This window comes from Bidens hawaiensis, unplaced genomic scaffold (genome assembly GCF_021521415.1).
Source record: "Bidens hawaiensis isolate Kalapana, Puna unplaced genomic scaffold, B.hawaiensis_p1.1 tig00041997_1, whole genome shotgun sequence".
Taxonomy (NCBI): Eukaryota; Viridiplantae; Streptophyta; class Magnoliopsida; order Asterales; family Asteraceae; genus Bidens; species Bidens hawaiensis.
Window position 1 is genome coordinate 26,557 of NW_027497447.1, and position 24,150 is coordinate 50,706.

The 24,150-nt window shown below is 34.1% G+C and overlaps 1 protein-coding gene across 1 annotated transcript; it reads left to right on the forward strand.

Annotated features, from left to right (window-relative positions):
- Nucleotides 1–397: 397 nt before the first annotated feature.
- Nucleotides 398–2,130, forward strand: LOC143593362 (uncharacterized). The gene is made up of 3 exons (XM_077073021.1): nucleotides 398–409; nucleotides 1,371–1,679; nucleotides 1,814–2,130. The coding sequence occupies exons 1-3, from the start codon at nucleotides 398–400 to the stop codon at nucleotides 1,976–1,978; spliced, it is 486 nt and encodes a 161-aa protein (XP_076929136.1). The 3' UTR covers nucleotides 1,979–2,130.
- Nucleotides 2,131–24,150: the final 22,020 nt, after the last annotated feature.

Here is a 24,150-nt window from a genome sequence, read left to right on the forward strand (position 1 = left end):
GATTTTAAAATGAGTTTTTTTTTTCTAAAATTATTTTTGGCATAAAATTTAAATACATGATAATATCACAGTACAATATTTGTATTTATATACAATTTATAAAAAAAACGCAATCACACACTAAATGGGTGTATTTATCTTTATTATCAAAACATAAAGAGCAATAAATGAAATTAAATCGTAAATCAACTAATCTTTGTAAAACTAACATGAAGAAAATTAATGCATACCCAACAAATCGCTTAGAGCCAAGAAGTGTATTGACATGAGAAAATTATCAAATACGAATCTAACGTAGAGATGTTTAAGAAAAATAAGGCCCCCTTAAGTATGATGGTCTAAGTGTCTAAGTTCTTACTTCTTACCTTATTTCGTTTTTTAATCGAGCTCTCACATAATGGCTAATAATGTATCTAATATTTATTAATAAATCTTTTAAAATCAATTTTAAAGAAATCATGAACGTAAAATATTAGTGGTAGTGTAATCTATGTCTATACTATATATAATACATAAGTAATGGCAGATTAAGAGTTATATAATTTCTAACGTATAAGGGACATGTTTATAAAGGGGTAAATTAGTTTTTTAAATATAATCCACTCACGTTAATTTGATTTTAACAAATATAATTACAAATATGGAACCTCAACTTTACTCAAATTTTATAATTTAAGAAATACTCACAACTTTGACCTCTCATGTTTACCCACATTTAACTCAACTTTATCTTTTTTTATATTAATTTTATGTTTTACAAAAATATGATTAAAAAAATCCGAGCATACCCATTTGAACGAGCTTATTTTTGTTGACATTACAATATAATTATTTTTTTTTCAAATCAGATGAATGGTTTGAAATGTACAAATTATTACTGCATGAATATATGCATGAATGTACAAGTTTTTTAAATTTAAATGTTTATAATTTCATCCCATTAATTACATATCTAACCTTTATCTATTTGATAAAAAAAACACAAATAAACTTGTTACAATTAAAAAAGATTTCACTTATCAATATATTCTATGATTTAATGTACAACTTTGACCTCTCGTGTATGCTCAAATATTACTCAACTTTATTCTTTTTTTATTCATTTTATATGTTTTATAAAAATATAATTAATAGTACTCAAGTTATATAGATATAAAAATAATCAAGACGATCTCAACTTTAAGATTTCAAATTTAGTTTGGAGTTGTGCTGAGTCGGTTTGGTGTAAAGTTTAAATCGAGCTAGCCTTGGCTCGCTAACAAACCTTACATTAAAATGTTATTTCCGCTAAATCATGCGGATACTCGACTTTTCATCTTTATATATGTGAATCGGACAGGGCTAGCTTATGTTGGACTTGTGATGCAAAGGTTCATTCGGCTAACTTTCTGGTAGCACGACACTCAAGGAGTCTTGTTTGTGAAATATGTGAGTCTGAGACGCCGTGGAGTTCGTCCGGCGAGGCGATTTGCGGAACTTGTGATGTAGAAGTAGTTTCCGGTGAAGATGTTATAGCAGAAGGAGTTGGAGGTAATGGTGATGGTGATGGTGATGGTGATGAGATTGATATTAACCGGGTGTTTGCGTGGCCTCCACCGGCAGTGAGCACCTCTAGCACCGAAGATTCAGATTCGCTAAAGCGAAAGCATCAGAAGGTTGTTGACTATAACTTTCACGAGGTACCGTTCTTGCTAAAATCTTCATTTTGGATCATATCCAATTTCAGTCGATACCACGGCCCCAATTTCACATTAATAAATTAATACTAAAACATGATCTAAAATTAACAAGTTAATATTCCTTTTTATAACAGGAAGAGATCGATTCTTCATCAGTGAACATAGACCACTACAAGTCATCGTCAACGGTTGGAGATCGAAAGAAACTCCGTGACTGGAATATAATATCCGAGGAGAACATGGGTAAATCAAGGACAACTGTCAAATTGGACTTAAACTTACCGAGTTACCGGCTATAGAGTAGTTTGCGTTTTCAGTTTTATTTTGCCATTTTTATTTCTTTTTCTACAAGGATTTGAGTACGCCATTAAACTTGATAATTTGCCAATACTTGTTACAAATTGAGTAATTGACAACCGGTTGATGATATATAATTAGCCCATAACAAATCGTTTTGGATGTTAAATACATACAAAATATATATATATATATATATATATATATATACATACAAAAAATATATATATATATATATATATATATATATATACATACAATATATATATATATAGGGTAAGTATCCTAAAAGAATCAAATGAAAATTGAGAACCATGAAAACCAATATAGTCCATATATTTAGAAAACAAGGGGTTTTTTATAATTATGGTATTTTTGTAAAAATGAAAAGTATGAAGGGGCAATTATGGAGTTTCATATTTTATATTTAACAAACGTAGCATATCACCAGTGCGATCAAACCATGTTTAGGGTTTGAAACTTTTTCTCTAATATGTGCCTCCATACGAACAAAGGGTTTCAACTTCCAACAATCGGAATCAATATCCACTAGAATGAGTCAATCCGTCGTGTTTTATGTAAGAATTGCGAACCGTAGTTCTTTGATTAGTGTTATTTTGAAAGAATTTTGGCATGAAGCATGAAATTAAACGAGTTTTGGTTGATTTTGAGCTTTAATTGTGGTTAATTATGTCTTTGTTTGTTATTCGTAGATCGATTATGAGGTTTTGTGTTATTATGAGTGAAATTGTATGATAGGTTGAGTAATTGAGTCTGTACAGGTTTAACACATCCAATTTAGAACCTAATTTATAGTTTTATTTACAATTAGGTTAGGGATATCATGATTTGCAAGTGTAGAGACATTTAGAGGAGGTCAATTTGGTTGATTTTGAGTTTTAGTTGTTGATTTTATTGATGTGAATATGTGATGTTGGGAATGACTTGATTTTGTTGATTTATATTGTTGTTAATTGCTCACGTATGTTCTTTTGTTTTTTAAATTGTAGTGTATAATTAGTTTGTTAAATAAAATATGTACATATGTGTATATGGTTGCATTTTGTTTATAAAATGGCATTATAAGTTAGTTTATCACTATAGTTGTTTTAAAAAAGTCACTATACAGTATTGAATAAAATGATTGTTTATTAGAGAATATTACATATATGTATATATTGGCATAAAAAGTATTCAAACTTTTATAATACGCTTTTTTTTATTATACATATACGTACATTTTTTTGTTTTAAATGTAGCTATAGATATATTTGCATATTTATACATTTGATATTGTTTGTCTACATTGCACGCTTGCGGTTGAAAAGGTAGGACCAAGTGGCAATGGAAAAGACGGAAAGCCCGATTCTAATGAAGAAATATTTATAAGGGATTTAGTAGGAAATAAAATAAAAAATTCTTAAAGAATATAAAGATAAAGATAAAGTTGTTAAAGAAAGAAAGGTTGATTAAAAAAAGTATCAATAAAGAAAATAAAGAAACCTGAACGTATTGTAAGCATTACATATATGCTTAGTGTTTTTATTGTTTAATAACATATGTATATACACAAGATCACCTGAAAGGAAAGAAATGGCTAAATATTGTGAGCATACGTATATGTACAATATGAGTATACATGTATGTATAATTAGTGTAACCTTGTAGTTACATGTTTTAAATTGAGATGGCACATATGTGTATAGTCAGTATATCTTAACAATATATGTTCATCTCTGTAGTGGGTCATGACTTGTTTTCGGTCACTTATTTAAGTATGATCACTTTATGTGTTTAATTTAAATATATGTATAATACTTGGGTATGAAATTAAATTTGTAGGAAGTTTAGATACAAAAATACATATGTGTAAAATATGTTGGTATAATATATAATGGATTTAGAAATTTGAAGTAAAAAAATAGCATAGAAAGACAAGATCATCCGGAAGACAAGAAATGCTAAATATTGCGATTATATATATGTGTATAATATGATTATGCATGTATGTTGTACAATATGATTATGCATGCATGTATAATCAATGTGTAAAAATCATTTAGTTACATGTTTAAAGTTGAGATGGTGCATACATGTATAGTCATTGTGTGTTCATCTCTATAAATAAATGTATTAACCTGTGGTTTTCTGTTACTTATTTAAGTATGATTACTTGATGGGTTGAATTAAAATATAAGTTTAATATTTTGGTTTTAAAGGAAATTTGCAGGAAGCCTGGATACAAAAGTACATATGTGTATAATGTGTTGGAATTATATATTGGATTTGAAAATTTGAAGCAAAAACATAATATGAAAGACAAGATTACTAGAAGAAAAGAGAGGCTAAATATTTTGATTATACATATGTGTACAATATGATTATACATATACGTATAATAAGTGTAAAAACCTTTTAGTTACATGTTTTAAATTAAGATGGTACATATGTGTATAAGACGTTGGTATTATATAATAGAAACTGCTTGTACATATATGTATAATGATTTAGTGTTTTGTTACTTTTAGGTTGTGTATATACTACTTGTGATGGGCTACATAACAAGAGAACAATTACTTTTTGGACGAAAGATAAACTAGAGAGAAGAGAAAAACAAGAAATGAGGAATGGTGGGTTTGGATTAGGTAAATTGAGTGAACTATACGAGGATGAACTTAATTATGATATTGAAAATGAAGATGAGAGTGCATATAAAAGCAGTTTTGGGACTCAGTGCATGCACTCAAGAAGAAATATAGAAGCAAAGGAGCTACAAGAGAGTGAGAAGAAATATTTGTTAAAGACTATGAAAACTTGGGGTTTAAACTTATATTACTGAGGAACAAATTATCATTGTGTTTTAACTTCTTAGTATATTGATGGAATAGTTTACCAATGAAAGTTGACTATGAGTGTTTGTTTGCAATATCTTTTGTGTACATATCTGCATAATGTTGAAATTAAGCTGTTAACAAATACACAATATGCTAATATATGTATACGTATAAATTACTAAATATACATATATGTATAATTTGTGATGGATTTGTCTATTCTAATAACTAATAAGCAAAACATAAGTAATACTATAGCAAAAGTACAAGATTGGCTGAAACAGAAAGTCTAAATAATAATTAAAATAGTAAAAAATCCATTTAAAAAAATAATAGCTATATTCACTATTGAAACTGTCCTATGTCTTTTGTAGACTTATTTATTATAAAATTTAGTTGATTAACGAAAATGAGTAATTTCAGTTACGTATAAATATGTAAATTCTAGGCAATATACATATATGTATAATTTGTAAAAATATACGTTTATGTATAATGTATATATTATACATATATGTATAATAACATTCAAAATCAAAATTAACACTTCTATTCAATACATATACTAATACAAAGTTAAACGCCAATTAATAACAATTGCAACAACAATAGTAATTTCTTATTTGAACATCAATGTAAAACATATTTATTGAAGCACTACAAACTAATATCTACCAAATGATCTACTACACTTATTCTTCATAATCATCATTTGTTTCTTCTTCATTTGTACCGTCAACTATTTCTTTCTTATTTTGTTTCATCCATGCCCTCATATGTTGTTTCCTTATTTTCTTTCACAAGTTTACCTAATTACACAGGACAATTCCTAGAATCGTGACCACTTACTCATTTTCTATAAAAATTGTACTTATTATATATCTCAAATATATAATCTATATACAATGTTGAAACACACCTGTCTTTTATAGACTTTTATATTTGATTTCAGCACAATATACATATATGTATAATCTATAAAAAAATATACATATATGTATAATCTATATGTTATACACATATGTATAATAACATTTAAAATCAGAAAATAATACTTCTATTCAAAACATATACTTCTCTTCTTTTTGCTCTTTATTTGCCCTTCTCACATGAACCATTCAGACTTTTATTTTTTCCACGGCCTTTGTTTCATACAATACTTGTTAGCAAAACTATGAATGCTACTTGGAAGAGTATCTTTACTCCATTGCGGGTTACTTTTAATTTATAAACATTGCTGAAACTGGTTGTGTCTTTTATAGACCTACTTATTTGAAAATACAGTACAATATACATATATGTATAATGTGTAAAAATATACATATATGTATAATCTACATATTATACACATATGTATAATAAAATTCAAAATCTAAAAAATAGTACTTGTATTCAAAACATACAATTCTTGTCTTCTTCTTGCTTTTTTCCCCTTCTCACGTAGAACAATTAGACATTTATTTTTTCCACAACCTTTGTTTACAACAAATTTCTTATAGAAGCAAATGAGTTTATATAACTGAAAGTGTTTTTACAATTATATAGTATGATTATACATATATGTTTTGTTATTCCTCATATGTTGTTTCCTATGTTTCTTTCTTGATGTCTTCACGAGCAACAAGATAACAATGTATTCCATCCACTTATATGTTTTCCTTATGTCCTTATCTTTTGTTCCTCGCATTTCTTTCCTGAGTTCTTGGTGAGCAACATGATAACTATGTATTCCATCCACCACCTCTCGAGTTAGAATGTAACACAAAAGCAGTTCGTACCGCTACCATCAGTGTCACAATTAACGAAGTGATTATACATATATGTATAAATGTATAATATCATAACAGAAACTAAAATTCACGACAAAACTAAATGACCAAACTTAACAAAAAATCAATTTTAAGCGTCCGATTCTTATTGTTATATACCCAATTTAGAGGAGAACAAAAATAGGGTTTTCCCAAAATTACTCGAAAACCGAACCGAAAATTAACCTAAACTGAGGCCTATTTGCTGAAATGGGTCGGTCTTTAGGTCCCATATATATGCACTCTTAGGTTCAGGTTGGTCCTCAGGTTATACTGAGGTGAACCATAAAGTATAAGACAGGCCCGAAATCAAGTTGTGTTTTAAACTCATACAGACATTTGATCGAGCATATGGCGTGCATGTATTCAATACAGTGAAGAACAGTTAAAATTTGTTCCATTCAAAACCAAAGTCAGTTTTTTTACACATATAATATCACTAATAAAAACATTGATGGTTTAATATGTTATTACATAAGAATTCACAATTAACTATTAATAACATCAAAGCATAAATTTGACTCATAGTAGTAAAAAAACACAAATTTTGTAGTTGATTTTACCTTTAGTATCTCCATATTGTTTTCTCAGCTTCATCTTTCAAAGTATGAATCTTATTCAAAGTTTTTATGATCTTTTAATCCTGAAAAAATGTTTAATTAGAGTTTTTGTTTAGCTCCAACATAAATTCTCTTATCAAATTAGGAATAAACTAGTTTATCAATTCTGTCATTGTGTTATACAAATTAATTATCAATTTTAGACCTTTATTAAATCTGCAAGTTTCAGCAGATAACTTTATCATCATGAGGTAAACAATAACTATGAATAATACATATACCAAAGATTAAATTGCCAATATAATCAATCTGATTGTTAATTATACCTAATTGATTGAAAATAACATGCCACCGACGATCTCTTTCCAACCTCCGTCCATCGGTTTTCCGTAGCCGGAGAAAGTCTCTGGAACCGGACGGGAATCATCGTAAATGTTCTTCAACAAATCGTCCATGTTCATCGAAATCAAATTACCATTGTGATCGGAGGCATGATGATGATGGTGACGTTTACAAGAAAACACACATACCTTATGGCTAATAGAGATGGTGATTGGCGGATGATAATGTTAGAGATGCCAAATTTCCAGTTATTCAAAAGATGAATATTCCCTTAATTGCCCCTCCTTATTTAAATTTACTAAAAATCGGTTGCCATAAAATGAGTGGTTGAGAATGGTTCTCAAGAGTTCTCAATTTTCAAATGGTTCTCATATGATCCCAATCATATATATATATATATATATAGGATCAGGATCAGGATCATGAAAGAACCTTTTTGAAGTTGAGAAATTTGAGAACCATTTTGGATAAAAAAAACAAAAATAAAAAAAATCATAAAATAAAAAAAACACAAAAATGAAAAAAGTAAAAAAACCAAAATTCTTATTTTAACATCCCGGTTTCATAAAAAAATAAAAAAATAAAAAAAAACTCGGTTTAGCTAAATTATATACACATATGTATAATATATACATATATGTACATTTAAATTTTTTTATACACATGTGTATAATTTAAGATAGCTGATACTGTACATATGTGTATATTACGTAACTAAAGATTAAATAAAATGATACATATGTGTATAATACGACTTTTTTTTAATTTTTTTAATGAAACCGGAATGAAATATAAGAATTTTGGTTTTTTTTACTTTTTTTTAAATTTTTGTTCTTTTTTGTTTTAAGATTTTTTTAAATAATTTTTTTAAAGGTGTTTTTATTGGTCCAAAATGGTTCTCAAAGTTCTCAATTTACAAAAGGTTCTCTTAATCTCCTTACCATATATATATATATATATATGTATATATATATATATATATAGAGAGAGAGAGAGAGAGAGGATCAGAATCATGAGAGAACCTTTTTGTAATTGAGAAATTTGAGAACCATTTTGAACAAAAAAAAACAAAAATAAAAAAATCATAAAATAAAAAAAAACACAAAAATGAAAAAAGTAAAAAAACCAAATTCTTATTTTAACATCCCGGTTTCATAAAAAAATAAAAAAATAATAAGAAAATAAAAAAAAAACTCGGTTTAGCTAAATTATATACACATATGTATAATATATACATATATAACATTTACATGTTTTTTATACACATGTGTATAATTTAAGATAGCTGATACTGTACATATGTGTATATTACGTAACTAAAGATTAAATAAAATTATACATATATGTATAATACGACTTTTTTTTAATTTTTTTTAATGAAACCGGAATGAAATATAAGAATTTTGGTTTTTTTACCTTTTTAAAATTTTTGTTCTTTTTTGTTTTATGATTTTTTTAAATAATTTTTTAAAGGTATTTTTAGTGGTGTAAAATGATTCTCAAAGTTCTCAATTTGCAAAGGGTTCTCTTATGATCCTTATATATGGCTCATTTTGGTAATACAAAGCCACGGTAGGTTGGTTATTGTGGCGCTCGACGTGGACGGTGGACACCGGGGAAACAAACTATAAATTACATTCAAAATAAATATTACACATATTATTGATAAATTATATTTCACATCTTACAAATAAATCATAATATATTACAAATTATGAACACGGCTAGCTCAAACTCACCTATGCTGATAGATGGTCTTTCATTTATTATCAAAATTGGTAAATCGCCATAACTTGTTGAGATAAGGTGATTTAATTTGTCAGGAGTTAATAGAACCTCGGACAAAGAAGATCAAGATTCCAAGACCACGTCAACATTACATCCTATCCAGTGGCGGATGTTGAAGAAATAATATGGGTGGGTCGGAGTATCTTAAACATATACTGTGGCAGAACTAGTACTTTTCAATCAAAGGATTATAATTAGGCTTGTAAAACGTCCCAAATAAACATGAATGAGAAATATCCGTATAGCTTTAATTGAACGAAAGACAAATCACAAATAATCAAATAAATGTGTGAGTTTTGTGTTCGTTAGTAAATTGAACGTGCACTTTTATTTTAGTTAATAGTAAAACAAACGCTTCACGAATACAAATGTATATTATTTAACACAGATGAACGAACGCTACTAAACGAACACCGACTAAAACTAAACTCAAACATCAATTAGTTCTACCTAAAAACTTAATAAGATTAAACAAATTCTAATAAATATTATTTCTAGTTTTATAGAACTTTATTAAATTGTAATGAGTTAGAAAAAACTTAGATGAATATATAAATGAACGTAACTACATAACCAAACAAACTTAAGCACGTGCACGTAAATTTATGAACCCAAACAAATGAAAAATAAAAACCTATACGAACATAAATGAATTAAAAGACATGGTTATATATGTATATTTGAAATCTACTCTAACAGATTTATGAAAAGTTATATACGTAGAAATCTAAATCGAACTACGACATTAAAAAATATTTATAGTAAACTAATCAAATAATAAAATTAAACGACTAAAATTATGTATACTATTTTTAAGTAATAAAAATAAACTATTGAATTAAAAAGTTATCAGAGGGGAAATTGAAAAGCCAGTGTTATATTTTTAATACATTTAATTTGTAATAAATTGTTAATTCCTTATTATTTGTTATCCCGAAACGAATAAATTCACATCTTCTTCCTTTTATTTCTTCTCACCGGAAAATCGCACAGCTCGCCGGAGCTTTATGAAGTTACTATTTTACTTTCTTTTTCTTCGATTTAAGCATTCCTTGGTTCCATCAATGAATTTGGATGAGCCGGCCTCAAAATGTATAATTTTTCCTTTTATTTTTTCGAGAAAATACCAACGATGTTTTGAAATGTATCACTTAACTTTAAAAGCATTTAAAACTTTCTTTTTTGGTTGTCGGAAGTCAGTCAATAATATCGAGTGGAACCTCCCGTTGTAACTGCATGTGCGTGTTACTTCCAAGTTTTAACATAAATATCTTAGATTCTTAGGAGTTAGTTGTATCATAAAATATAACACGTTGAGATTCTTCCGAGCCACAACTTACAAAGTGGAAACAATATTGAGCTTCTTCCCACCACGAAGTAAAAGCTGTATTATTGCATTTTTGTGACACGATAATTCATTGCAGCCTCATATATATCTTTGAACTTTCCATGATTTGTGTGGACAAATAAATTGCCACTCTATGCCATAGTGTGTAACCAATACTTAAAAAAGTCTGCAAACCATGTAAACATATGAACTTTGTTGAAGATTTATTATATCAAATCAAGTTAATCGTATGATTAGCTTTAACATGAAATCCTGGAATACGAAAGCATTCATATAATTTTTTTAATGACGGATATTATCAGTGACGGATCCAGGATATTTTGTGAGTGAGGGTAAAAATAGATATGGTCAAAACAAGTCGTTTAAAACGGGTCGGATTACAATGGGTCGGGTCAATATAATCCAAATTTTTTGCTTAACAATATTATAAAACTAATCATACGTATTTGCTTAATAATATAATGATTTTGTTGGTATCTTTCAATCAAATCGAACACACATAGATAACGAGTATAAAATTTTAAATTTTACACAAAAACAAAAATAATTGATACACTATATTACAAAAATAATTAAAAAATAATTGATAAGAAAATAAAAGGAAATTGTAAACAGGATATAAAAGGCAATTAGTTATATATTCAGCTTAATTATATGATTAATAAATAAATAATAATATGAAAATTTAAATAGGTTGTTTAAAATGCATATAAAACTAATAGGTATAGTTTGTAAATCTACTAAACAAAAAGGGGTGATTAATAAATTTGTATTTAATTATTATATTGATATAACTGACGTTCCTTACTTATCTCCCTCACCTCTCTCTCTGTCTCAACATTTCTCCATTGATTCTGATTGAAATTGCAGGTTTTCAAAATTTTTAGAATCTGTTTCACCTAAATGGGGCTTCAAGGCTTCCTCACAGGGGACCTATAAAAAATTACATGGGTGCAAAATTTTTTTTTGTTATTAATATGTTGTTTTTTTTACCCTAATTGCTTTCAATTCAGTGGGAGTCTTTACCCTCCCTCAACTGATAATGAATGTGCCACTGGATATTATGTAAAGCACTGACTATAAAGAAACAAGTCCGGCAAAAACAACAAAAGAAAATTACATGAATAAAACAGTGGTTTTTAACTAGTGATGAGCTTTTTCAGTGGTACCGGTACCGAATTGGTACCGTCAGTGCCGAATCGGTACCAACTTTTGATTTTCGGAATCAGTACGGTATGGTGACGGCATTTCTACAATTTTGCACGAAATACTGGTACCGAACTGATACTGCTATTGTACGGGCACCGAATTGAACATTTCGGTATCGGTACCAAATAATTCAAATATTTCAAATATATAGGATCAGGATTTTCAGGATTGGTCGGTCGGTACCGGTACCATCTCGAGTTCATCACTATATACACTTACTCTTTCTACTTGAATACCAATGGAAAGAAAAGTAAGTAACATCATATTCAAACAACACCACATGCTTCATACGTATTTTCAAGAAAATTGTATTATGTCGAAGCTTCCAAATTGTCAATCAGACAACATATATAATCGAACCCACAATTTCATTCTTAAGCACACTTAAAGGCGAGTTCTCAACTACTCATTGACATCAGCTGGAAATCGCAAAACTAGCAACTTCACATCAAGTCACCTTTCAATTAAATCCCAAATCTTCTTAACAAAGGTTCACTCTCCAAAAACATGAATAATGGGTTCTGACCCATCGTTACAAAAAAGGGGAAATAGTGGTTGAAACATCTATCCCTTGGTAGCCAAGTTTGTCTGAGTTAGCATACTATTTCCTATACCCTCCATCCTTAAATATTGATGACCTAGCTATGGATGATGTGGTATTAGAAGAGAAGAGAGAGAAGAAATGTGTTGTTCCTGCTAAGCGACCTGGTACCCAATCATGGAACCCAAGAGATAAGAGACAGAAAGGGTGGGACAAGAGGTCGTGCAAGACTTGTGGTAAGATGCACGCTGATGAGTGCAAATGGGGTACTAGTTCTGACATGTGTCACAAGTGTGGAAAGTCCCATGGTGGGGAATGCAAGCTAGGGTCAAATGCATGTTACACATGTGGAAAGATGGGGCGTTTTGCTCATGATTTCCATGCAAATCCCGCATGTTACAGGTGCGGTCAGACCGGTCATCTAGCAAGAGCTTGTACTGGTGGTGAAGCTGGAAGAAATGAGAAGAAAGTTGCTTAACAAGTGAGGTCGAGGACTAGGGCCTACATGCTGGCTCAGGAGCAGGCCAAGTAGATTCCAGATAATGTGACATGTACGTTTCTAGTAAACGGTATATATGCTTCAGTAATGTTTGATTTGGGTGCAGATAGAAGTTAGCTACGACATTTAGTAAGTTAGCAAAAATTAAATGTTGTCGTGTGCCTGAAACATTTAAAGTAGAAACCGTGAGTGAAACCTCGGTTAGGATAATGAGAATGGCTAAGGACTGTAAGATAGAATTAGAGGGACATGAGTTCCCTGTGACCTTGTATATCATGACCTTAGGAGGGTTCGATGTGGTTTTGGGAATGGATTGGCTATCTGAGTTTGAGGCTCAGATAGTGTGTAAGAGTAGATTAATAAGGTTAAAGTTCTTGGATGGTGGTACGGTGACGATTTATGGTGATAAAGAAAGTTTAAGGCTTAATGTCATTTCGATGATAAAAGACAAGGTTTGCTAAGGCGAGGGCGCGGTGCCTACCTGGCATATGTTGTCAAAGCTACGACCGAGACGAAAGAAATGAAAGATGTTCCTATTGTGCGCGACTACCCAGAAGTGTTCCCTGAGGACCTTCGGGGGTTGCCACCGGAGCGAGAGATAAAATTCCAGACAGACTTAATACCAAGAGTGCAGCCCGTCGCGAAAGCACCTTATCGCCTGGCGTGATCCGAGATGATGTATTGATGTCCCAACTTCAAGAACTCCTCGACAAAGGTTTTATAAGACCGAGTGTTTCCCCTGGGGTGCACCGGTGTTGTTTATGAAGAAGAAGGATGGAAGTATGAGAATGTGTATAGACTATCGTGAGTTGAATAAGCTTACGGTGAAGAACAGATATCTGTTGCCACGGATTGATGATTTGTTTGATCAACTACATGGTTCGACTTGGTTCTCTCGAATAGACCTTAGATCAGGCTATCATCAGTTGAAGGTGAAAGAGGCAGACATCCCTAAGACGGAGTTTCGGACGCGATATGGACACTACGAGTTCCTCGTGAATCGTTCGGTCTAACGAATGCTCCTGCAACATTTATGGACATGATGAATAGAGTATGTTGGACGGTGTTAGATAAATCAGTTATCGTGTTCATTGACGATATATTAATTTATTCAAAGAGTGTTTCTGATCACGCTGTATCTAAGAGAAGTATTAGAGAAACTAAAAGAACAGAAGTTGTATGTTAAGTTTTTGAAGTGCGCATTTTGGTTGCGTTAAGTGCAGTTTCTAGGTCACGTAATCAATTCAGAAGGGATTACTGTGGACCGAGTTAAGATTGAGGCGATAACGAATTGGAAGACTCTACAGATTCCGACTGATATATGCAGCTTCTTAGGGTTGGCTGGCTATTATAGGAGATTCGTTGAAGGTTTCTCTAAAATAGTCACACCGTTAACCGGAATGACCCAAAAGTTTGTAGTATTCAGTTGGGGTAAATTTCAGGAAGAAGCTTTTGAATAATTGAAGAAAAGACTCACACAAGCTCCAATCCTTGCTCTACCCGATGGTGACGATGATTTGGTTGTTTGTACTAATGCCTCGCATCGTGGGTTAGGTTGCGTGTTGATGCAACGAGGAAACGTGATAGCTTACGCGTCCAGACAATTGAAGGTTCATGAGAGTACCTACCCGACGCATGACTTAGAATTAGCAGCAGTACTGCAAGTTCTAAAGATATGGAGACACTACCTGTATGATACTAAGTTTACTATTTACACCGATCATAAGATTTTGAAGTACTTCTTCGAGCAGAAGGAGTTGAACATGAGACAGTGGAGATGGTTAGAGTTGATTAAGGACTATGATTGTGATATCAAATACTACCCCGGTAAGGCTAATGTGGTTTCCGACACGCTAAGCCGTAAGAATGAAGAAGTCATTGCAACAGTGAAGTCGTATAAGTTGATCATTAACTCAGATCTCTTTGAAGAAATCACCAGAGTACAGTCTGAGGGGCAGATGAATGAAGGGCTAGTGAAGAAGGAAAGAATTTTCGGATAGCAAGACGAGCTAATAGATAACACTCATGGTGTGAAGACTAGGTTTAACCGTATGTGGATTCCACGCCATGGAAATCTGACAAGTCGAATCTTAGATGAAGCTCACAAGTCGAGATACTCGATTTATCCGGGATCCACCAAAATGTATCAAGATCTTAAGAGAGACTACTGGTGGTCGGGTATGAAGAATGATGAAGTAGGTTATGCCAGTAAGTGCTTAACTTTCTTGCAAGTTAAAGTAGAGCACCAGAAACCTTATGGAAAGATGCAGCCACTAGAGATACCAGAATGGAAATGGGAACACATCACTTTGGATTTCATAACTAAGCTACCACGTACAGCTAGACATCATAATACCATATGGGTGATAGTGGACCATTTAACTTAAAGTGCTCACTTTCTGCCTATATGAGAGGCTATCTCGTCAGAAACGTTAGCAAATGTGTTCATAAAATAGGTTGTGGCTAAACATGGAGTGCCATTATCGATCGTGTCTGATAGAGATACTCGCTTTACTTCAAGATTTTGGAAGAAGTTCCACGAAGCTATGGGAACAAGACTGAACATCAGTACGGCGTATCATCCTCAAACTGATGGGCAGTCTGAAAGGACGATCCAAACCCTTGAGGATATGTACGTGCTTGTCTTTTAGACTTTGGAGGAATTTGGGATGATAATTTGCATCTGGCAGAGTTCTCCTATAACAACAGCTACCATTCGAGCATTGGTGTGCCGCCATTTGAGATGCTGTATGGTAGTAGTTGTAGGACCTCGCTATGCTGGGGAGAGATCGGTCAGAAAGAGAATGGAAGTTTTGAAGCCGTGCAAGAAACCTCGTCAAGGTTCGATCGATCAGATCAAGGCAAGAATGAAATCTGCTCAAAACCGACAGAAGTTATATGCTGATAAGCGACGACGACCAATCGAGTTTAACGTTGGTGACAATGTGATGCTCAAGGTCTCGCCTTGGAAAGGAATTATTCGTTTTTAGTAAAAGAGTAAAGTTGAATCCAAGATACATTGGGCCGTTTAATATTGTCGATCGTGTGGGTGAAGTGACTTACAAACTAGATTTACCAGAAGAGTTGGAAGGAATTCACTCTACCTTTCATGTTTCTCACTTGAGAAAATGCCTAGCTGATGACACGTCGCATGTGCCATAAGTAGACATTGAGGTTGATGAACAGTTAAACTATATCGAACAGCCTGTAGAGGTCGTGGACCCCAAGGAAAATCAGCTTCGTCATAAAGTTATCCAGTTGGTGAAAGTGATATGGAAGTATCGTAAAGGATCGGATGCCACTTGGGAAGTTGAAGAAGAGATGCGCAAGTTTTATCCGTATTTGTTTCGGTAATAGTTAAGTTTCGGGGATGAAACCTCTTTAAGGAGGGAAGACTTGTAACATCCCGTTTCCTGTTCGGTTAATAAAATAATAATATTAGATGTTATGAGATGGACTTGTGTTGAGTTAAGTGATATGGGTAATGGACTTGGTTGATAAGGAATGGAGAAAGACCATGGGCTTAAGCCCATGACCCATAATATATATACCTTAATTAACCTATAATTCATTCATTTCCACTCATTTCATACACCATCAAAAACACACACTTAAGCTCTCTCTTATCTTTCTCTCTCTCTCTCTCTCTCTCTCTCTCTAGCCAATATAGCAAGAAGAAACCGAGCATCGATCCGAGGTAATGATAGTATGATATTGTGTGGATCCAACCCCGCTAGATCTAGTCGCGAAACGAGGAGCCGATACCCTCAACCGTTAAAATCACGAGATCCGGAGAGAATCGGGTATAAACCGATCAAAAGACGAGCTTAGGGGTCACCCTAGCTAAGATCTGGTTCACGAGCTTAGGGGTCACGAGATCCGGAGAGACTCGGTTATAAACCGATCAAAACCGTTAAAGTCATGATATATGTGATAGATATTATATTGTGAATATGAATGAATGCTTGTCGGTACATGAACGATCTTCAGATATTGCACGTGTCGCCAAAGAAGGTAAGTGTTAGAATATATACATGTGTATGTATGAATGATAAAGCAGGGTATGTGCGAAATTGTAAGAATGTTATTGATGTACATAGAAATATACATCTTTTCGGCATCAAATAATCTATAAAAACTACAATTTCTATCTAATAACATAGCATAAAAGGCTACTTATCATAATAAAACATAATTTCAGGTGACACCAAGCCCCAAACGAAGAAACAAGCAAAAAGAGGAAGAAAAACAGAAGAAAACACAAGAAAACAAAGAAACACGCCCCCATGCCTCAAGAAACACACCCCCATGCTTCTGACACAAGAAAAGACAAAATCTGGAAGCAAAAGCACGGGGCCGTGCTCATCATGCACGGGCCGTGGACGAGAATGCAGAAAAGACAAAGAAGAATTGAGCACATGTCACTAAAAACCACGGGGCCGTGCCTACCAACCATGGGGCCGTTGCCACCTCACAGAAAACACAAAACAAATCTGGCACATGTCATAAAAATGCACGAGGGCGTGCTCATCAAGCACGGGGCCGTGCCTCATCATCCAGATTGCCTATAAATAGTGGCTCATGTTGCATTCATTTGGTGTGCCTTAAAAGAGTTTTATCCGGTTTTCACTTATAAAAACACACATTAGCACTCACTTTGAAGATCTAGTGAAGAGTTTGAAGGCTTGGAGGTCATCACCATCAATCATCATCATCAACCATAATTACCATCATTAAGAAGAAAGATTCATCTACATTTGGTTAGATTGTTCCAAGTTTAATCATGTATTTGTTATTATCAATCATCTTGATGTTTATCATTATGCTTATTATGAGCTAAACTCCTTTTACCATCTAAAATCTATGAAGAAGCTTTGTTTTACTTGATAATTAATCAAGACATGTGATGTAGTCTAGTAAAGTACATGGTTGTATTACAATTATCTTTTGATGAGAAATGTTTCACCATCTTAAAACACTAATTCAAAGTTGGTGGTTGTCAATTTCATTGGCAATCGTTCATAATCGATTCATGTTCTTGAAAGATAGAAATACTTTGATATATTATCGAAACATGGATCCTTATATTGTACTTAGAAATGATGAGATATAAGTTATGGTGTATTTTTCTAAACCTTGGTAATCTGAAAATGGCTTTGCTTAGGATATCAAATTAGTTAAAGAAACCATATGTTAACGGAATGTGTAATTATAACCTACATAAATCAACCAATGGGAGGTTGTGTGATGAACTACAACCACCCGAAGTTGTTAGAATTGGTATTTGAGAAATCGAAGTCAATCCTAATCTTTCTACTTTACGAAACTACTTGCCAACTTAAATTGACATCATTGAGATGGTATGAAATTAGGAAAGGGTGGACTTTAAAATGCGCATACTATCTCCTTAGTGCCAAAGATGCTCACTTAAGGCTTAAGGAGCTATCTATCATATATTGATACGGTAAGTTTATCACATGTCCAAATATTAATTATCAATGTTAAAATGGAGTGGATTCTTGATCTTAGATGGTAACCTTCACATAATTGAACAACTCGTTTAGAATTTCTTATCTTGGTCACCTACATATTAAATATAAGTATTTACATTTTATAAAAAGTCAAAAATTAACCCCAAAATGATTAAAACCTCTGATTAAAGTAAAACAACGATTTATTATTAGAAACCTTTGTGTCCACGGATCGATACTTGGTTCTAACCAATACTATTCTACATATACGATAGGTACACTTTCCTATTTTGTGTGTGTTTAGTCTTTGTAGAAATCACTTTTATAAATATAAAACACGATCTTGTACAAAAGCAAATCATTCCATCTTCTATATTTTACGCCACGCGTATCACACATCTAGTTTTTGGCGCCGTTGCCGGGAACACGGTACGTTCTTAGAACGATCCAAGTTTTAAATTAATCATTGTCTATAGTTGTACAAATTTTTAACTTCTATTTTACTTTATTTTTAATTTTTACTAAATACTAAAATATATAATTTTACGGCTAGCCTACTTTTTACCTTTATTTACCTAATCTTTACTTTAACTTAATTAATTTAGACATTAGTTTAAAATAGCTTAGCTTAACTCATAACATAATATTAGACTAACCTTTTAGACTAACTTTAACTAACTTTTACTTTAGTGTTTAATTTTGATTTAGTCCCATGTATGTCCTCTACTGTTGAGCCTGAGCTTGTTTCTCCAATTTCTGAACCGGAACGACTCTTTCGTCGACGAGCACGTAAATGGACTGCAGAAACCGCCGAAGCAATCAAAGACGAATCAGTAGACGCCACCACATCAGGAGAAAATCAAACCGAAGAAATGATGGCGGCCCAGAACAATGAGCCGAACATGAGCCAGTACGCCAAGCCGACTCTCGAAGGCTACGGCAATGGAGTGGCTCCACCCGAAATTACCGAAAATTTCGAAATCAAATCATGCACCATTCATATGGTGGAAAATTCAGTTCAATTTCATGGTCTCCTCGACGAAGACCCTCTTTCTCACATATCTCGATTTCTACGAATCTGCGGAACCTTTAAAATCCAAAACTGTTCAGAATATCAAATCAAGCTTAAACTCTTTCCTTTCTCTCTAAGGGGCCTAGCCCTAGAATGGATAGAATCTCTTTCCTCTGGTTCCATTACCACTTGGGACTAGATGGTTGAACAGTTTCTCCTTAAATATTTTCCGCCCGGTAAAACTGCCCAATACCGTGCCAGCATTACCGGATTCCGGACCGATGATGATGAATCGTTACACGCAGCATGGGAAAGATACAAAGTCTTCTAAGAAGATGCCCACATCATGGACTGAGCGTGTGGTTACAAGTTCAAACTTTCTTTGACGCACAATCCAGTCAAAACAAACAGGCCATCGACCAGATCGCTGGTGGAGACCTGGGATCCAAATCACCTAACGAAGCATTTGAAGTCCTGGAAAAGGCCGCAAAGAAGAGTTTCGCTTACAACCCACCAAGATCCACACCTACCCATAAAGGAATACACCACGTTGATTCCAACACTCTTGTCATAGCACAGTTTGAAGCTCTTTCTAAAAAATTCGAACAACTTCAAGCCGAACTATCAAAAACCAGACTCACCTGTGACACTTGTGGAGGAAATCATAAGACAAGTGATTGTAAACAAGTCATTATGGCCATGGAAGAAGTCGATTTCATCGCTCGACAGAATAACGCTTTCAGTAATAACTACAATCAGGATGGAGAAACCACCCGAATTTCAGCTGGAAAGACGGAGGTAACACTCAACCCTTACCCGGATTCGAAAAAAACCAATAAATCAACCCTTCTAGCCTAAACTTCAATTTCAAGATCAAAGTTCTAGTAGCCATCAAAACCCAACCTACTCTAAGATCGAAGAAATGCTAATCCAATTAATGACCGAAACAAATGAAGCAGAAAAGAAAGCCGTCTCAAGAGTTGTTGATATCAGAGGAGTATTATTAAAACATGAAGCCGATCTCAAAAGTCAACAAGCATCACTTCAGAACCTAGAAACCCAAATCGGACAAATTGCCCGATAATTATCCGAAAGACCACCTGACACTCTTCCAAGCAACGCAATCACCAACCCGAATGCAACAGCTAACACCGTTACACTCAGGAGCGGTAGAACCATTGTTGTCTCACCAACTTCAGAACCAGTTATGAAGAAAACGTCTCCTGATGAAACGCAGGAAAGGCTGACCCCAACAAGCATAGTACAGCCTAAGGAGCCAGTCCGTACCTATGTTCCGCCTATTCCATACCCAGGAAGACTGAAGCAGGAGAGATTGGAAGCCTAGTATGGAAAGTTTCTATTACTCTTTAAACAACTCCATATCAACTCCCTTTTGTCGAAGCTATTGCTCAGATGCCAAAATATGCCAAGTTTCTCAAAGAAGTACTGACAAACAAAAGGAAGCTGGAGGAGCTCTCGCATGTCACCCTAAGTGAAGAATGTTCAGCTATCCTCCAAAGCAAGCTACCGACAAAGATGACCTATCCAGGGAGCTTTACTATCCCTTGTCTCATAGGAAATTTATCTGTTAGCAATGCCCTGGATGACCTAGGAGCTAGTATTAATTTAATGCCTTATGCGGTTTTTGCAAAACTAGGGATAGGAGAACCAAAGCCCACCCGCATGAGCATTCAGTTAGCTGACCGATCCGTTAAATATCCTCGGGGCATTGTTGAAAACATGCTTGTCAAAATTGACAAGTTTGTTTTCCCAGTAGATTTTGTGATTCTAGACATGGAGGAAGACAAAAGCGTACCTCTAATTTTAGGAAGACCCTTTTTAGCCACCGCAAAGGCTATCATTGATGTTCTCACTGGTAAACTCACTCTCAGGGTCAATGACGAGGCAATCACTTTTGACATAGGAAAATCTATGCAATATCCTCAACAACACGATGACACCTTATATTGTATTCACATCATAGACTCCATCGTAAGTTGCTATATGCGAGATTCCTCCATTAATACTCCCTTAGAAACAAAATTTTTAGACAAAACACTCAACAAACCCATTTTAGAGAACGAAAATTTCAATAACAACTACCACGAAGAATCACAAATGATATACGAAATCATTGAAAACAATGAAAATTCAAAACCATCAATCGAAGAACCACCAGCCTTAGAATTAAAAGAACTACCAAAACATCTCGAATACGCCTTTCTAGAAAAAGATTCTCAACTCACAGTAATTATTTCATCTCACCTTTCTAAAGAAGAGAAAGACGAACTTCTTAAGGTTCTTAAAAACCATAAGAAGGCTATCGCATGGAAGATCATGGATATCAAGGGCATCAGTCCTTCCTTTCGTATTCACAAAATCCTCATGGAGGAGGAATACAAACCCGTGGTCCAACATCAGAGACATCTCAATCCCAACATGCAAGATGTGGTAAAGAAGGAAGTAATCAAACTGCTTGATGCCGGATTAATCTACCCGATCTCGGATTCACCTTGGGTTAGTCCCGTTCAAGTAGTACCCAAGAAGGGAGGAATGACGGTCGTAATGTACGAGAAGGACGAACTAATACCAATGAGAACCATCACAGGCTAGCGAGTTTGCATTGATTACCGGAAGCTTAATGATGCCACAAGAAAAGATCATTTTCCACTTCCTTTCATAGACCAAATGCTCGAACGATTATCTGGAATAATGTTCTACTGTTTTCTTGATGGATTTTCCGGATACTTTCAGATTCCCATTGCTCATGAAGATCAGGAGAAAACTACTTTTACATGTCCATACGGAACCTTCGCCTACCGAAGAATGCCATTTTGATTATGTAATGCTCCAGCCACCTTCCAACGCTGCATGGTGGCCATCTTTCATGAAATGATCGAAAACTCTATGGAAGTTTTCATGGACGACTTCTCAGTCTTTGGAGACTCCTTATATCATTGTCTGAAAAACCTAGACAAAATATTAGCTAGGTGTGAAGAAGTAAATCTAGTGCTCAACTGGGAAAAATGCCACTTTATGGTAAAGGAAGGCATTGTTCTAGGTCACAAGATTTCTCAAAACGGACTAGAAGTTGATAGGGCCAAAATAGAAACCATATCCAAACTTCCGCCGCCAACTTCAGTCAAAGCCATTAGAAGTTTTCTAGGTCACGCAGGTTTCTAGCGCCGCTTCATAAAAGACTTCTCAAAAATCTCAAGACCTATGAACAACTTCTGGAGAAAGACGCACCATTAGTCTTCTCTGAGGAGTGTGTTGAGTCATTCAATACACTAAAAGACAAACTTGTCAACGCACCAATCATGACCACCCCCGATTGGACCCTTCCATTCGAAATCATGTGTGATGCAAGTGACTTTGCAGTTAGAGCCGTACTCGGACAACGCAAAGAAAAGCACTTCCACCCAATTTACTATGCCAGTGAAACTCTTAATGATACACAAGAGAATTACACCACAACAGAAAAAGAGTTACTAGCAGTAGTATTTGTCTTTGAAAAATTTAGATCATACCTAGTTCTTTCCAAAACCATAGTTTACACCGATCATGCCGCAATACGGTACCTATTCAACAAACAAGATGCCAAACCCAGAGTCATCCGATGGATTCTACTACTCCAAGAATTTGACATCGAGGTTAAGGACAAGAAGGGAGCAGAAAATGTAGCCACAGGCCATCTTTCACGTTTAGAATGTCCAACTCCCGAAGAACTTCACGAAGAAATTATCAACGATAATTTCCCACATGAAGTCCTCATGCACATTCAAGAAGTCATAGAAGAAAAAGACGAAAGTCCTTGGTATGTCGACTTCGCAAAATACTTAGCTTGCGGGATCCTTAGAAAAGGCTTAGCCACCAACAGCGGAGGAAATTCTTCTCCGATCTTAAGTTTTACTTCTGGGAAGATCCATACGTATTTAGAATAGTTGCGGATCAAGTCATTCGTAGGTGAGTAGCAGGCAAGGAGGCCTTAGACATTCTCAAAAACTGCCATGAAGGACCAACAGGTGGACACCATGGTACCGCCACCACGGTCAGGAAAGTGTTTGATGCAGGATTTTTCTGGCCCACTATATATAAAGATACACATACTTTGATCCAAGCCTGCGATGCTTGCCAAAGAGCAGGGAACATCTCATCAAAAAATGAGATGGCTTAAAAGGGCATTCAAATTTGTGAAATCTTTAATGTATGGAGGATAGAATTCATGGGGCCATTTCCTAACTCATTCAGAAATAAATACATTCTTGTAGCAGTCGACTACGTATCTAAATGGGTAAAAGCACAAGCTCTTCCCACTAACGATGCTCGAGTAGCTGTACGATTTCTAAAAAAAGTTATTCTCAAGATTTGGTACTCCGAAAGCCCTAATCAGCGACAGAGGTACTCACTTCTGTAACACCCTAATGAACAAGGTCTTAGCATGGTATGGGGTTCACCACCGACTAGCAACACCATTTCACCCTCAGACCAGTGGGCAGGTAGAGGTCTCAAATCAAGGAATTAAGAAAATTTTGGAAAGAAGTGTGGGGATGAATCGCAAAAATTGGGCAGAAAAGTTAGATGACGCATTGTGGGCCCTCAGGACGGCCTACAAAACTCCCATAGGAACGACACCCTTCAAGCTCGTTTACAGGAAGGCATGTCATCTACCAGTAGAGTTAAAACACAAAGCCTACTGGGTACTCAGAGCAGTGAATTTTTATCTAACGTCCGCCGGAGCAAACCGGGAAGATCAAATTCA